This window comes from Schistocerca piceifrons, chromosome 4, assembly GCF_021461385.2.
Source record: "Schistocerca piceifrons isolate TAMUIC-IGC-003096 chromosome 4, iqSchPice1.1, whole genome shotgun sequence".
Classification (NCBI taxonomy): Eukaryota; Metazoa; Arthropoda; class Insecta; order Orthoptera; family Acrididae; genus Schistocerca; species Schistocerca piceifrons.
In genome coordinates this window covers 558,724,210-558,737,655 of record NC_060141.1, presented here as the reverse complement: position 1 = coordinate 558,737,655, position 13,446 = coordinate 558,724,210, and the positions used below count along the sequence as shown (strand labels likewise).

General features: G+C 39.9%; 1 protein-coding gene across 1 annotated transcript in view; it reads right to left on the bottom strand.

The window, feature by feature from the left end:
* The window catches only part of LOC124795019 (RNA exonuclease 4-like), a 65,554-nt gene that overhangs the window by 51,895 nt on the left and 213 nt on the right, over nucleotides 1–13,446 (bottom strand). The window contains exon 2 of the mRNA XM_047258784.1: nucleotides 6,445–6,921. Coding sequence (XP_047114740.1) covers nucleotides 6,445–6,921 — 477 coding nt within the window. The remainder of the gene's footprint in view (nucleotides 1–6,444; nucleotides 6,922–13,446) is intronic.

The following is a 13,446-nucleotide window of genomic DNA, read 5'->3' as shown; positions in this document are numbered from 1 at the left end:
GGTCACTTGCCTTAATGGGACGTTGATGGGAGTCCCTGTGCCTCTACTTTAGGCATGTGTGGGGAGGTAACAGTTTGGGCATCAATAGTATGATCCCTGCACAGTCACAGGACTACCACCATATGGGTACCTAAAGATGCCCCATATGGACTGGCTGTCATTTTTGAGTCACATTTCCATACCAAATTATCAAAAAGTGGAGGTGAAACCTGGCGTGGGGACCAATAAAAGTTAATCAAAATAAGTGTTATAATATTAAAAGAAGCATAAAAGTGATGCTCTACGTCCCACAAACAAGTTAGGTTGTCAAAATGGAATGCGCACAGGCTGAGTACAAGAAAAGATATAGTTAGAGAGTAAAATTAAAGAACTGGAAAATATGAAGTACTGCAGTGGCTCAGCACCCCCCATCATAATGCATGTACTCAAAAAACAGTTGCAACCTCCTTGAGGAAGTATGAACAACATGTGGGACTCGAGCGACCTGACCTCAGTTGGTTTCTCACAGTCTCAGACAGCACTGGCTCTAGTTATGCAACTTTAGGCTTTTGCCAGCAGGCATCATTCTATAGACATTAATATCATGTATGCCTCACAAACCGAGCAAATCAGCTGGAGCTGGATGTAGTGAACAACACGGTCAGAATATAAATTTTGCTAATATTTGCCTTTTATGAAAAGAATTGTATCAATGTAAGCAAAAAGTAAGATACGAAGTCAAAATTATCAAACACATGATCAGTTTTGATCATGGCAGCTTCTATACTCACAGCTACCTCCACCAAGTGGTACGAGGACGCAACAGCATACGCAAACAAACACTAACAAGACCCTACGAGGGTCATCCCATAAGTATCCGGCCTGAGCGAGAGATGGCAGTCGTCGTTGAAAAATATCTCTGGATTAGTAAGTATACAATCTATAAAGCATATGTTTCAGGTTTGAAGACGCCACATTGTTTAGTATTTGTTTGGCAGCCATCAATAGTGAACATTGTGAGTGAGCTTGTGTAGGCTAAATGGAGAAAATCGGTCATCGTTATGTGACACATATTTATTTATTTTATTTATTTTTTAAGGCCTCAGCACAACCAATTTTAAAGATGAGCTACATTCTACTTTGGAAGAGTCTGCTCCTTCAATGACAACAGTAAAATATTGGGTAGCTGAGTTTAAACGAGGCTGTACGAGCTGCCAAGACAACCATCGCAGTGGTTGACCAAATGAAGTGACAACTCCAGAGACAAGAAGAAAATCCCACAAAGCGGTACTGCATGATCGCCAACTGAAGCTGCGCAAGCTAGCAGACTTCGTAGGCATTTCAAGAAGCGTGGTACATGGCATATTATCTGAAAATTTGGACATGAGAAAACTGTGTGCACGGCTTGTGCCGCATTTGCTCACACGAGCAAAAACAGTGTTGTAAAGATGTTCCGATTGAGTGTTAGCGAAGTTTCGCAGCAACAAAGCTTCTTTTTGCACCGTTTCATTAACATGGGTCCACTGCTTCACTCCCGAGACAAAAGAACAATCAAAACAATGGACACAAATTGACAAAGACCATTTCACCTACAGGCAAAGTCATGGCGTCAGTTTTTTGGGATGTGTGGGGGATAATTTTCATTGACCACCTTGAAATAGGAAAAACTATCAATGACAAGCATTATGCAAACTTATTGCAACATTTGGGCGAAGAAATCAAGCAAAAACGGCTGCATTTGGCCACGAAGAAAGTGTTGTTTCTTCAGGACAATGCACCAACTCACAAGTTCGTTATTGCAATGGTCAAAATTGATGAATTCAAGTTTGAATTGCTACCTCATGCATCCTATTTGCCAGATTTAGCTCCCTGGGATTACTTTTCGTTCCCAAACTTGAAAAAATGGCTTGGTAGTTGAAGATTTTCAACAACTGAAGACACGATGTCGGCAGTTAATGGCTATTTTGAGGAGTTAGACAGTCCTCATTACAAACAGGGTATCGAAATTATTGAATATCGGTGGGAAAAACGTATAGAGTTGAAAGGAGATTATGCTGAAAAATAAATACATTTCTTCCAAATTTTTTGTGTTTTCTTTGTTGGGTTGGGTCTTTATGGGACCACCCTTGTACTTCCAGCCTCCTCTCCCAGTACTAGTACACTGGTGAATGCTCCCACCACTTACAGTGAAATCATTCAATAATTAATTAATCACAATTATTGACAATACTGTACTTAAATTACCACAAGTATGCCTTTGTACTACTGTGTACAGCTAGTTCCCAAAAGAAGGGTGAAACTTTTGATCAAAGGATTCTACAAGAATGATGCAGTACCAACATCCAAAAACGTTTATCATCATCAACAATTACCACAAAAGACTATAACTTCTGTATGACAGAGTTATAGCTTGCAAATGGTCTTTTACGCCATCTGTAAAGCACTTAAGTGAGAGATGTAAAGATACAACAAAATGTTGGCTGGATCATAACAAAGGTATATGTCACAGTATATTGTGCAGATAAATACTATTAAAAAAATGTTTGAATGTGAGCAAATGAAGTCCAGATGATGAACTGGTGCTATGTACACCAGTATATGTTAGAGCCATTTCCAGAATTCTTGTAAAACAGGGAACCTGGTCAATGTTTGTAATGTAAAGAAGATGAAGAAATGATTGATTTAACCATCAGTTTGCTCTACATGACAGCAGCAGCCTAACCTAGGACACACCAAAATAAAACAGGTGTTTCGATCATGTTCTACAACTGCTTATGCAGGGTAACATTTGTGGGTTACATTTCACTACCATAATTTATTGATTTGTAATCCACAAAAACGTATTGACACTACCACTGCCACAACTACTAATCTCAGTCGTCTTCTTCTTCTTCTTCTTCTTCTTCTTTTTTCAACAAGCCTTCCTCATCACAAAAATTATTTCATACTGACTAGATGATAACACCCAAGTTGAACTGCAACCCACAAGCCACTAATCCAATAGGTCTGCAAAGTAGTATGATAAGGTACTTTTGCTGTGAAGCTTTCATCCCTATTATTGTTCAACATATGTGTGTTTTCTTTTCTAGCAATTATTACATCATCATTCCTCCTGTGATAACAAGCTAGAAACCAAGTGAGCTCCGCAGCCAAGCTCAAAACGGATGAGCGAGTCAGATGTGTGGTGCGTTTTCTCTCCCATCAAAAGCACAACAGCTGGACAACATCCTGGAATGGACTTCAAAAGACACAATATTGAGTATATCAGCAGGATGACCCACTGTCAGACAAATGCAACATCAACAATACTGTCAGTGACACAATTTTCCAATATATAGCAGTTTGAAAGTGTTACACTTCAAGGTGCTGGTGCACCTAGTTACCAGCAGACTGTTGGAGGCACTAATGTTTTCAGAGAGATTCATTTTGTGACTTTTCATGCTTTCCCGACAGATCTGTTGCAAATATGCTTCTCAGGTTTGTCGCTGGATCGTATTGTGTAACTTGCACAATATTTCATCGATGCAACTGCTCGGTATCATCAGGTGGTGGTAGCTATAGCTGTCACTGCTGCAAGGTGTAACTGATGATAATTGTGTGGCAGCGTTGAATTTTAACAAGTCGGGAGCACGGGAGTGCACTATGGGCAATGACTGTGCTGCCGGACATTCCTGTGGTTAAAGGCTGAATTAAATCACAGTAGTGCATTTCGTCGCATGATGAATCGAAAGTTCTTGTTTTCCCTGTTTTGATTTGATGGCAGCCAGTGCTGCATTCCAGACAGCACTTAGTTGAAAACCTGCACATCTGTTGATAATATTGTCCGCCGTATACAATACAGTCCCAGAAAGATGACGCTGGGGATAAAATTTCAGTCTTTTCGTAAAATATATGATGTCCCATGTCCAGGCAATGCTCCGCTGCTGCAGACCTATCAGGCTGGCCCTGGCGCGTATGTGTTCTTGCATGGTTTGGCATGTTTGCCCGTAAGATTTTCCACATTGGGATGGGATTTTATACACGCCACATTTCCTAAGGTCAAGGTCGTCTTTGATCGAGCACAAAAAATTCCTCAATTTTGCTGATGGCTGGAAAACACACTTGATGCCTTGCCTTTTGAGGGTTCTTTCTATTCTCAAAGACATGCTGCCAAAATAGGGCAAAACGCTGTTGCAGTGGGTGCCTCCACATCTTCATTTACATCCCTGCTTCGAATTTGTTTAGAACGGAATGCTTGGCATATCTGCCTATCGGAATAGCCATTCTGTTGAAATACCATTCTTAGGTGTTGTAACTAACCAGATAGACTGTCGGCATCCGAGACCACATGTGCTGTATGCACCAAAGAGCGTAAGACACTATCACATTGCACAGGGTGATGACAACTTGTGGCCTGCAAATATAGCTCCATATGATGCTATGTCCTAGTGTACCATCACCTTTTCTTCCGACTATGATGTCCAGGAGTGATAAAATGCCTTCCTTTTCCAATTCCATTGTGAATTGTATATTGGGATGGAGCGAGTTCAGATGCTGGAGAAACACAGGTAATGTATCTGTTCCGTAGGGCCACACCACTAAAGTATCATCTACAGACCGCCAGAAGCAAGAAGGTTTGAGACTTGCCAACTGCAGTGCTTTTTCCTCAAAGTGTTCCATAAAATAGTTGGCCACCATGGAAGACAGAAGACTTCCCATGGCGACACCGTCCACTTGTTCAAAATACTGGTCATTGAATAAGAAATCAGTTGAGGGAAGCACATGATTAAATAAGGCCACAATGTCTTTCTCAAACTGGCTGCTGAAAAGCTCTAACGAGTCCTGCAGAGGTACTTTTGTAAATAAAGATACAACGTCAAAACTAACCAAAATACCCCATTCTTGTAGCTTAAGTGTCTTCAGGAGTCCTATGAAATCCTCTGAATTCCGGATATAGTGGTCACACTTGCCTATGAGAGGTCCCAATAGTCTAGTAAGATGTTTGGCCAGAAAAAAATGTAGGAGTTCCAATGAAGCTCACTACTGGGCAAAGAGGAGACCCACCCTTATGTATCTTGCGTAGGCCGTAAAGTCTTGGGGGAACTGCAGCCTGTTGGCATAGGCTCGTAGTCACTTCAGAAGGAATAGAACTCTTCATGAGAAAATCTAATGTTTTTCTCTGGATTTTGCCACTCAGATCCTCTCTTAGCTTACGACAGGCAGGATTGGTGTGTGCCGCCTCCATCTCGCTGTTGTACTCAACTTGTGAGAAAAGGATGTAGTCGTTTCTATTGTCAACAGGTAAAATGATGAGTTCTTTGTCCATTCTCAAGTCTCACAGATTTCAATTTTTCTGTGTTGGTGGATACTGTCTTTGGATGTAGAACATGGGTGACATGTCATAAGAAGCTATTGTGGATGATTGTGTGTTCAAAGCAACAGATTGAAATTTATTAAATAATTTGCTAATAGTTTACATATTTATTTGTCTAACCTACTGTTCAAAAGCTTACTAATTACAAAAACACTTACTAACATTAATGTCTAATCCATACTTTTTCCCATTTAGGAAAGTTTTTTTGTTTAGTACTTTTGCACTTGGAACCATCACTTGATGCAGTATGGATAAAACAATGAGGGCCACAAGAAAACTATACAGGGTGTTACAAAAAGGTACGGCCAAACTTTCAGGAAACATTCCTCACACACAAATAAAGAAAAGATGTTATGTGGACATGTGTCCGGAAATGCTTAATTTCCATGTTAGAGCTCATTTTAGTTCCATCCACCTACACTCAATGGAGCACGTCATCATGATTTCATACGGGATATTCTACCTGTGCTGCTAGAACATGTGCCTTTACAAATACGACACAACATGTGGTTCACGCACAATGGAGCTCCAGCACATTTCAGTCGAAGTGTTTGTACGCTTCTCAACAACAGATTCGGTGACCGATGGATTGGTAGAGGCCGACCAATTCCATGGCCTCCACGCTCTCCTGACCACAACCATCTTGACTTTCATTTATGGGGGCATTTGAAAGCTCTTGTCTACTCAACCCCCGTACCAAATGTAGAGACTCTTGGTGCTCGTATTGTGGACGGCTGTGATACAATACGCCATTCTCCAGGGCTGCATCAGCGCGTCAGGGATTGCATGCGACGAAGGGTGGATGCACGTATCCTCGCTAACGGAGGACATTTTGAACATTTCCTGTAGCAAAGTGTTTGAAGTCATGCTGGTACGTTCTGTTGATGTGTGTTTCCATTCCATGATTAATGTGATTTGAAGAGAAGTAATAAAATTAGCTCTAACATGGAAAGTAAGCGTTTCTGGACACATGTCCAAATAACATATTTTCTTTCTTTGTGTGTGAGGAATATTTCCTGAAAGTTTGGCTGTACCTTTTTGTAACACCCTTGAATATTGATTTGATGACGGTTCAATAAATGGTTGTTACAGATCTTACAGATCTTACTTACTTCTTTGAACAGTTTCCAGTTGGAACACACTGCTTTCCTCTCAATTCGTGTCAGCAAAATGTTCTTCTCACTGGTTAAATTCGAAGACTTTTTCTGACTCTCAACAATGTGTTTCTTGATTGTCATTCCAGAACCATTGGTGCCTTGATAGTTCTCTACGTTGCTTTCAGAAATGTTAAAATCAGCTGCTTTAGCACTGGCAACAGAAGTGACTGTGTTTATTACATTACCACTGGTTTTGGAACAGTTGTGCAGCTTCTTTTTACTATGGCTATCAAAATATTTGTCAGTGGCTTTGTCAGGCCCTTCGCCCACTGATCTTATCTCTGACTTTCCACAGTTTAATTTAATTCTCTTGTTGTTATTACCATGTAGAGGTTTGTCTGCAAATTTATTATCCAATTTTATGGTCTTCACGCTGCTTCCACTACTCTTGAGTTTCCTTTTCTTCCAGTTTTTCATGCCAGTGTTACTGACCTGAAGCAAGAAATAAATCAAGTAACTAATAAAATAAAATACATACACACAAATTAGACAAAAATGATGTGCGCACAAAGCAATCACCAACAACAGCACAATGTAATCAACACAGAGAATCAGAGAATATAATGTAGGATTGGATCCAGCATCCTTCATGAGATTTATTTCTTTGCACAAAAACGTAATAAATACATATGTTTTATGTGTTTGTGTCCAGGATCTCCTCCGAAACCTCTGGATAAATTTCAGCCAAATTTGCCATAGAAACATAAATATCACCACTGTGGGATTTATAATCTCCTAACTGCAAAAGGAACAAAGATATGTGCAAAACGTGTTTTTTCCCGCCTCTGTGTAGAGGCTGCTCCTCACAGCAGACACACTGTTTGGAGACAGTAGTAGCCTGCCAAGTCAATCTGCTTTGCACGAGAGCTTACATGTCAAGGGCAAGAAATGGTTTTCCAGGCCCCGACGTGTAAGCTGTACTGCACAACACGCTCATTGTGTTGGCATAGTATCAACTTGCTTTACTGACATGTACTGCAGGGGCTACATGTGCAGGTGAGCATGGGTTGGGATAGGTGGTGAGGGGGGGGGGGTTGAGCAGGTATGGGCTGGGAAGATTTGGAGAGAGATCGGCAAGAGGAGCTGAACAAAAGATATGGTTGGAGGACATGATCGCAGTGATAGGGAAGTAGGAGCAGGTCAGAGAGGAGGAAGGAAGAGATGGACAAGAGAGAGGGGTAGGGAGAGGGGTAAGAAGATGGACAAGAGAGAGGGGTAGGGAGAGGGGTAAGAAGATGGAGAAAGAGAGAGGGTAAATATATGTCAGGGTGCGGAGAAGATGGACAGTATAGGGAGGACATCTTCAGAGAGAGAGAGAGAGAGAGAGAGAGAGAGAGAGAGAGAGAGAGAGAGAGAGAGATGGGGCAGGAGTTTGCATATGGAGTGGGGAGGATGGACAGAGAGGTGGAAGTGGAGGTGGTCATGGAGAGGGAGGAGGTGAAGATGGACAGATAGAGGGGTAGGGGGAGAATATGGACAGAGACATTGGGAGGAAGAGGTGGAAAGATAAAAGAGGAGGAGGAGGAAGAAATGCAAGCAATGTGTTTGTCAAACATGTTTGTTGTTGTTGTTGTTGTGGTCTTCAGTCCTGAGACTGGTTTGGTGCAGCTCTCCATGCTACTCTATCCCGTGCAAGCTTCTTCATCTCCCAGTACCTACTGCAACCTACATCCTTCTGAATCTGCTTAGTGTACTCATCTCTTGGTCTTCCTCTACGATTTTTACCCTCCACGCTGCCCTCCAATACTAAATTGGTGATCCCTTGATGCCTCAGAACATGTCCTACCAACCGATCCCTTCTTCTAGTCAAGTTGTGCCACAAACTTCTCTTCTCCCCAATCCTATTCAATACCTCCTCATTAGTTGTATGATATACCCATCTAATCTTCAGCATTCTCCTGTAGCACCACATTTTGAAAGCTTCTATTCTCTTCTTGTCCAAACTAGTTATCATCCATGTTTCACTTCCATACATGGCTACGCTCCATACAAATACTTTCAGAAACGACTTCCTGACACTTAAATCTATACTTGATGTTAACAAATTTCTCTTCTTCAGAAACGCTTTCTGTACCATTGCCAGTCTACATTTGATATCCTCTCTACTTCGACCATCATCAGTTATTTTGCTCCCCAAATAGCAAAACTCCTTTACAACTTTAAATGTCTCATTTCCTAATCTAATTCCCTCAGCATCACCCGAGTTAATTCGACGACATTCCATTATGCTTGTTTTGCTTTTGTTGATGTTCATCTTATACCCTCCTTTCATGACATTGTCCATTCCGTTCAACTGCTCTTCCAAGTCCTTTGCTGTCTCTGACAGAATTACAATGTCATCGGAGAACCTCAAAGTTTTTATTTCTTCTCCATGGATTTTAATACCAACTCCGAATTTTTCTTTTGTTTCCTTCACTGCTTGCTCAATATAGAGATTGAATAACATCGGGGATAGGTAACAACCCTCTCTCACTCCCTCCCCAACCACTGCTTCCCTTTCAGGCCCCTCGACTCTTACAACTGCCATCTGGTTTCAAGCCTTTTGCTCCCTGTATTTTCCCCCGCCACCTTCAGAATTTGAAACAAGAGTATTCCAGTCAACATTGTCAAAAGCTTTCTCTAAGTCTACAAATGCTAGAAATGTAGGTTTGCCATTCCTTAATCTAGCTTCTAAGATAAGTCGTAGGGTCAGTATTGGTGTACGCAGGCTAATCCACAGAGATAAAACTATTAAAAAATGAAACCTGCCAGTCATGACTTAGTTGTTGACAAAATTCAATGATCACTCAACACAGCATTTGATATGGGGATTTTGATGCAGAGCACAAGTCACACATTAGTGACAAGCTACAGGTGTGACAATAGTTGACATAAGGGTTCATTACTTCCAAATACTGGAATTGTTATTTTAAATCGATAAGTGCTTGGCTTTATATAAATGTTAAAAATACAAACTACAAAAAAGTTACAAATACACACAATGTGTATAAAAATTAAAAATAGGGGTAGTAACTGTTATGTGTTTTGTGGAGCAATGATGGAAGCCATTACACTTCTTAATTTTTACTGACAAACTTCCATTCAACTCAAATCTCATCAAGAAATGTTCCTTCTGCAAATGGGAAAACTCATTCAGACCGTAGTTGTATGAAGAATGATGGATTGACTGAAGCCTTCAAGATTGCTTCAACAACTGACAACCAAAGTTTCACCATAACCTACATCCCAAAATATTTTGTGTGTATGTCTAAACGTGACCCCCCCCTCCACCCACCCACCCACCCACACACACACACACACACACACACACACACACACACACACACACACTCTTTTGTTTGTTTTGTGCATAGGTGTCTGCCTGTTAATGTATGATGCCAGACGATACAACACCAGTGTGTCACTCCTTGTCAATTCGATCTGGGTGAACACTGTATTATTTGTTGTCCTTATGGAGATAACCAGGGCCATATTTATGTGCAGCTATGTATACTGCAGTGTAGGGGACCGAATCATAAAAGTGTAAACTAAAAAACCTTTGTTCAAATACCGTGGTGTGGACCCTCTTATATTCGTTGAAGATGTAGAAGTAACTATTTTGTATACAGCTGAATTTTTCAGTAAACAGCTGACATGAGTTAAGTCAGCATTCATCTCTTTAGCTGCGCTCTTCAAGATGAGGAAAACAATTATTAGGTAACTTTATTCATTAACTAGTTATTGCATGATCCCTTAAGCTAAACAGCATCTGTCAGATAGCTTTTCTCATGATGTCACAGCAATGTCAAGTAACCACTGTGAACTTTAATGGGAAGTTAATAAGTAAAAAATGAATGGGTTTAAAGAATGTATGAATACATTTCCACAAAAAAATATTTTTCGCTGTAATAATAACACTGACACCAATCTGAAACCACTCCAAAAATTTGTCAGCATCCCTACTATGGCACTGACTCTCTTAACTTTCACTGAAGCCTACTGCAAAAAACAGAACTGCTTTGGTGGCTTTTCTTGACATCGTAGGCAATTAACAAAAACAGAAAAATAAGGCTATTGCTGTAAGAAGACATTCTTTTTACAGTTTTATTAAGGACACCATAAAACACAAATTAATCAACACAAAAAAGAGGAATTAGAAATGAAAGACTGTAAAAGAAAAAGGAAAGAGGAAGTTACAGCTAAGTTATGCTGTATGACATTTGTGAAATTTAATACAAGTTCATAAGCTGCTTTAAAAAAAATTTAGAAATTGAGATGGTGAAGTGGTATGTTCAGTAGGCCCTACCTACATAGTATGGGCATTAAAGCCTATAGTAACAATCCAATACATATTCAAGTGTTGGTCATTGTTGTTATGTGTTTCTTTTTCAACCTAAACTAACAGCTATAACATTCCAAACTATTTCCTGAAAAATGCCGAAACAAACAAACGCAGTCTCTTGCCAAACAAGGTAACAACACAGTGGTCAGGCCGAGCTAATGCTACAAAAGCCCTGTTTCAAGGCTATAAAGGAATAAAGAATGCATTTTTTAATTTTCAGAGGACAAAACAGGCAGGAAAACCTGCCTGTTAGTGGTTTCAGCTAGCACAATAAAATGTCAAGGATGGGAACTGAGCTCAACAGAATATTTTGGAAAGGTATATAGGGACAAGTAAACAAAACTCTGCAGAACCCTACACTGGACAAGAATACAGCTATGTCAGTCCTTAACAAGCTTCATAAAAACATAAAGGGATAGCTTTGAAGAACAAGCTCTGAAAAGTTAGCTAACTGCACTGATATTAAAGTGAAATACCATGCAAACACAAAATAGATGTACATTTGTTACCTCCTACATCAAAGCATGGGAAGTACTTACTCTTCCTGAAACAATGTGGATTAAGAGATTAGTTTGTGTCATACAACCATTCAAACCTACAATGTGGCAGAAAGTTGAGAAATATGAACTACATGATTCCTGTATTGTGTTTCTCAACAAGCTGAAGAGTGACAAGCGATGGATGCATAAAATAAATACCTACCTGAAAAAAATGTTTTCCTAATATCGAGTTCATTCTAAGAATGTGTCAGTTAACATCACAAATATCAGTGAAGGAAAGTTATTTTCAAAACTGAAGTTGATCAAAAACAGACTTCAAACCTCGATTTTAGTAGCTAAGCGCAACTGTTTCAGTTCACTCAGTTCTGAAGCCATATTTTTAAAAAACACAGTTACAATGGTGGAAATGGAAAATGTTACATCACAAATACCTGGACTGTACACTACCAATCTGATGCTCCAATATTTCCAAGCTTCATGATATGTTGACTAAAATTTTGTTCTTATGGCACCTAGTGTCAATACAGAAAAAAGGCATTTCTACAAGTGAAGAATGGTGTGAGTATGTGATGACTGATGGATGTGTGGAACATTATAGGAAATTTTTAGTAGAGATAACACAGCTTTCCCAGAGGGCACGTAGGCTACATGCAGCTTATTGTGAACTTCTGAACTTTAAGAAAGGTCAAGTCATCGGCATGAGGAACACAGAACCATCACACCAACAGAACATATAGAAAGTTGATATGTATGCGACAAGAATGGTAAAATGGCAATTTATTTTCAACATTTTAGTATGTCTTGTTTTCTACAATCAGAATGTGTACAATGGACTAAAACTGAAAGAGAGGGAGATAAAATTAGGTACGGATATTCAACCTCATGGGGAAAATAACAAATAAGCTAAGTCTCATACAAATCTGAGATGTGGCGGAGTTGGCCTGGATGAAAGACCCTCTCCACTAAGTAGGGCTATGTAGATGGAAAAGCTGAAATGGGCAACTTAGCTTCCTGCCACAGGAAAGTATAGGACTTCTATACTTTCAACCAGAATTGTTCAAATCCATTATGCTGAAAAAGTGCTTGGTTCTCAGAGTTGTGTTTCATGTCAATCAACTGGTTCTGCAACATCTGATGAAAGTCTGTTGTGTCTACTGAAAATGTATAGTGGACCCATATAGGTAATGAAGGGCTAAACAGACCCTGAAATCTAGTTTGCATATTTTCTTTAGTTTATCTGAGGTCTTAGCAAAAGTATCTAAGTGGCTGCCTCCACCCTCATCAGCAAATTCTTGAACTGCCTCTTTTCGTGTCAATTGAAGTTGTTGGTTTGATGTCCAGCTTTGCAATGAGTGAATATATTATAAATGGATATCCAAATGAAAACGAGACTGGTAGAAAAAATGAGTAAACTGGTTATTAGGCTATTTCAAAAGTAAGAACAGTAAGGGCTTCCTAGCAGAACTTCTGCAGCATAGTCGAAACAACCTTGACAACATGTGGGGCCACAGGAAACATGGGGACCTTTCAGTACATTTACTGTGATGATGTTGACGAGCCAGCAATTTCTGTGTTACTGAACAGAGAAGATTTTTCTGGAGGTTCGCACGACGACGTGGCTGTTACAAGATCTGAGCACTATGTTAACATTGGTAGCAATTTAAATAAACCATTAACGTTTCTTCTGTCCATCCTATTTCACCTGCGTTTGTCCGCTCATCTCTAATAATTCTGGAATCAACAAAATGTTTGAATTCCCTGCCCTCCTTTCAATATTAGAGCTTTAAAAAGTATTCCTTGGACAATACCTACAATAATAGCGATACACTGCCCATAGGCCTACGTAAGTTTCGTTGACGCATTTTGAAATGCGGTGTGAAACACTGATGTCACAGGTACACATCACCTTGTGTTTTTCAAGCAGCTTAAATTATTTTTAAATACTCTCGGTTTCTCAACGGGGTAACATCATCCAAATGTTGTGATATGATGACAAGCTGACTTGTTGCCATCTATATGTGGTTCTGATGACTGGACTGCCTGAAGATGGCAACAAATCAACCTGCTGAAATATAACACCAATTTGACGTGCACGAGAACATTCAAAAATCATCACACTCCGACAACGCCTAAGTC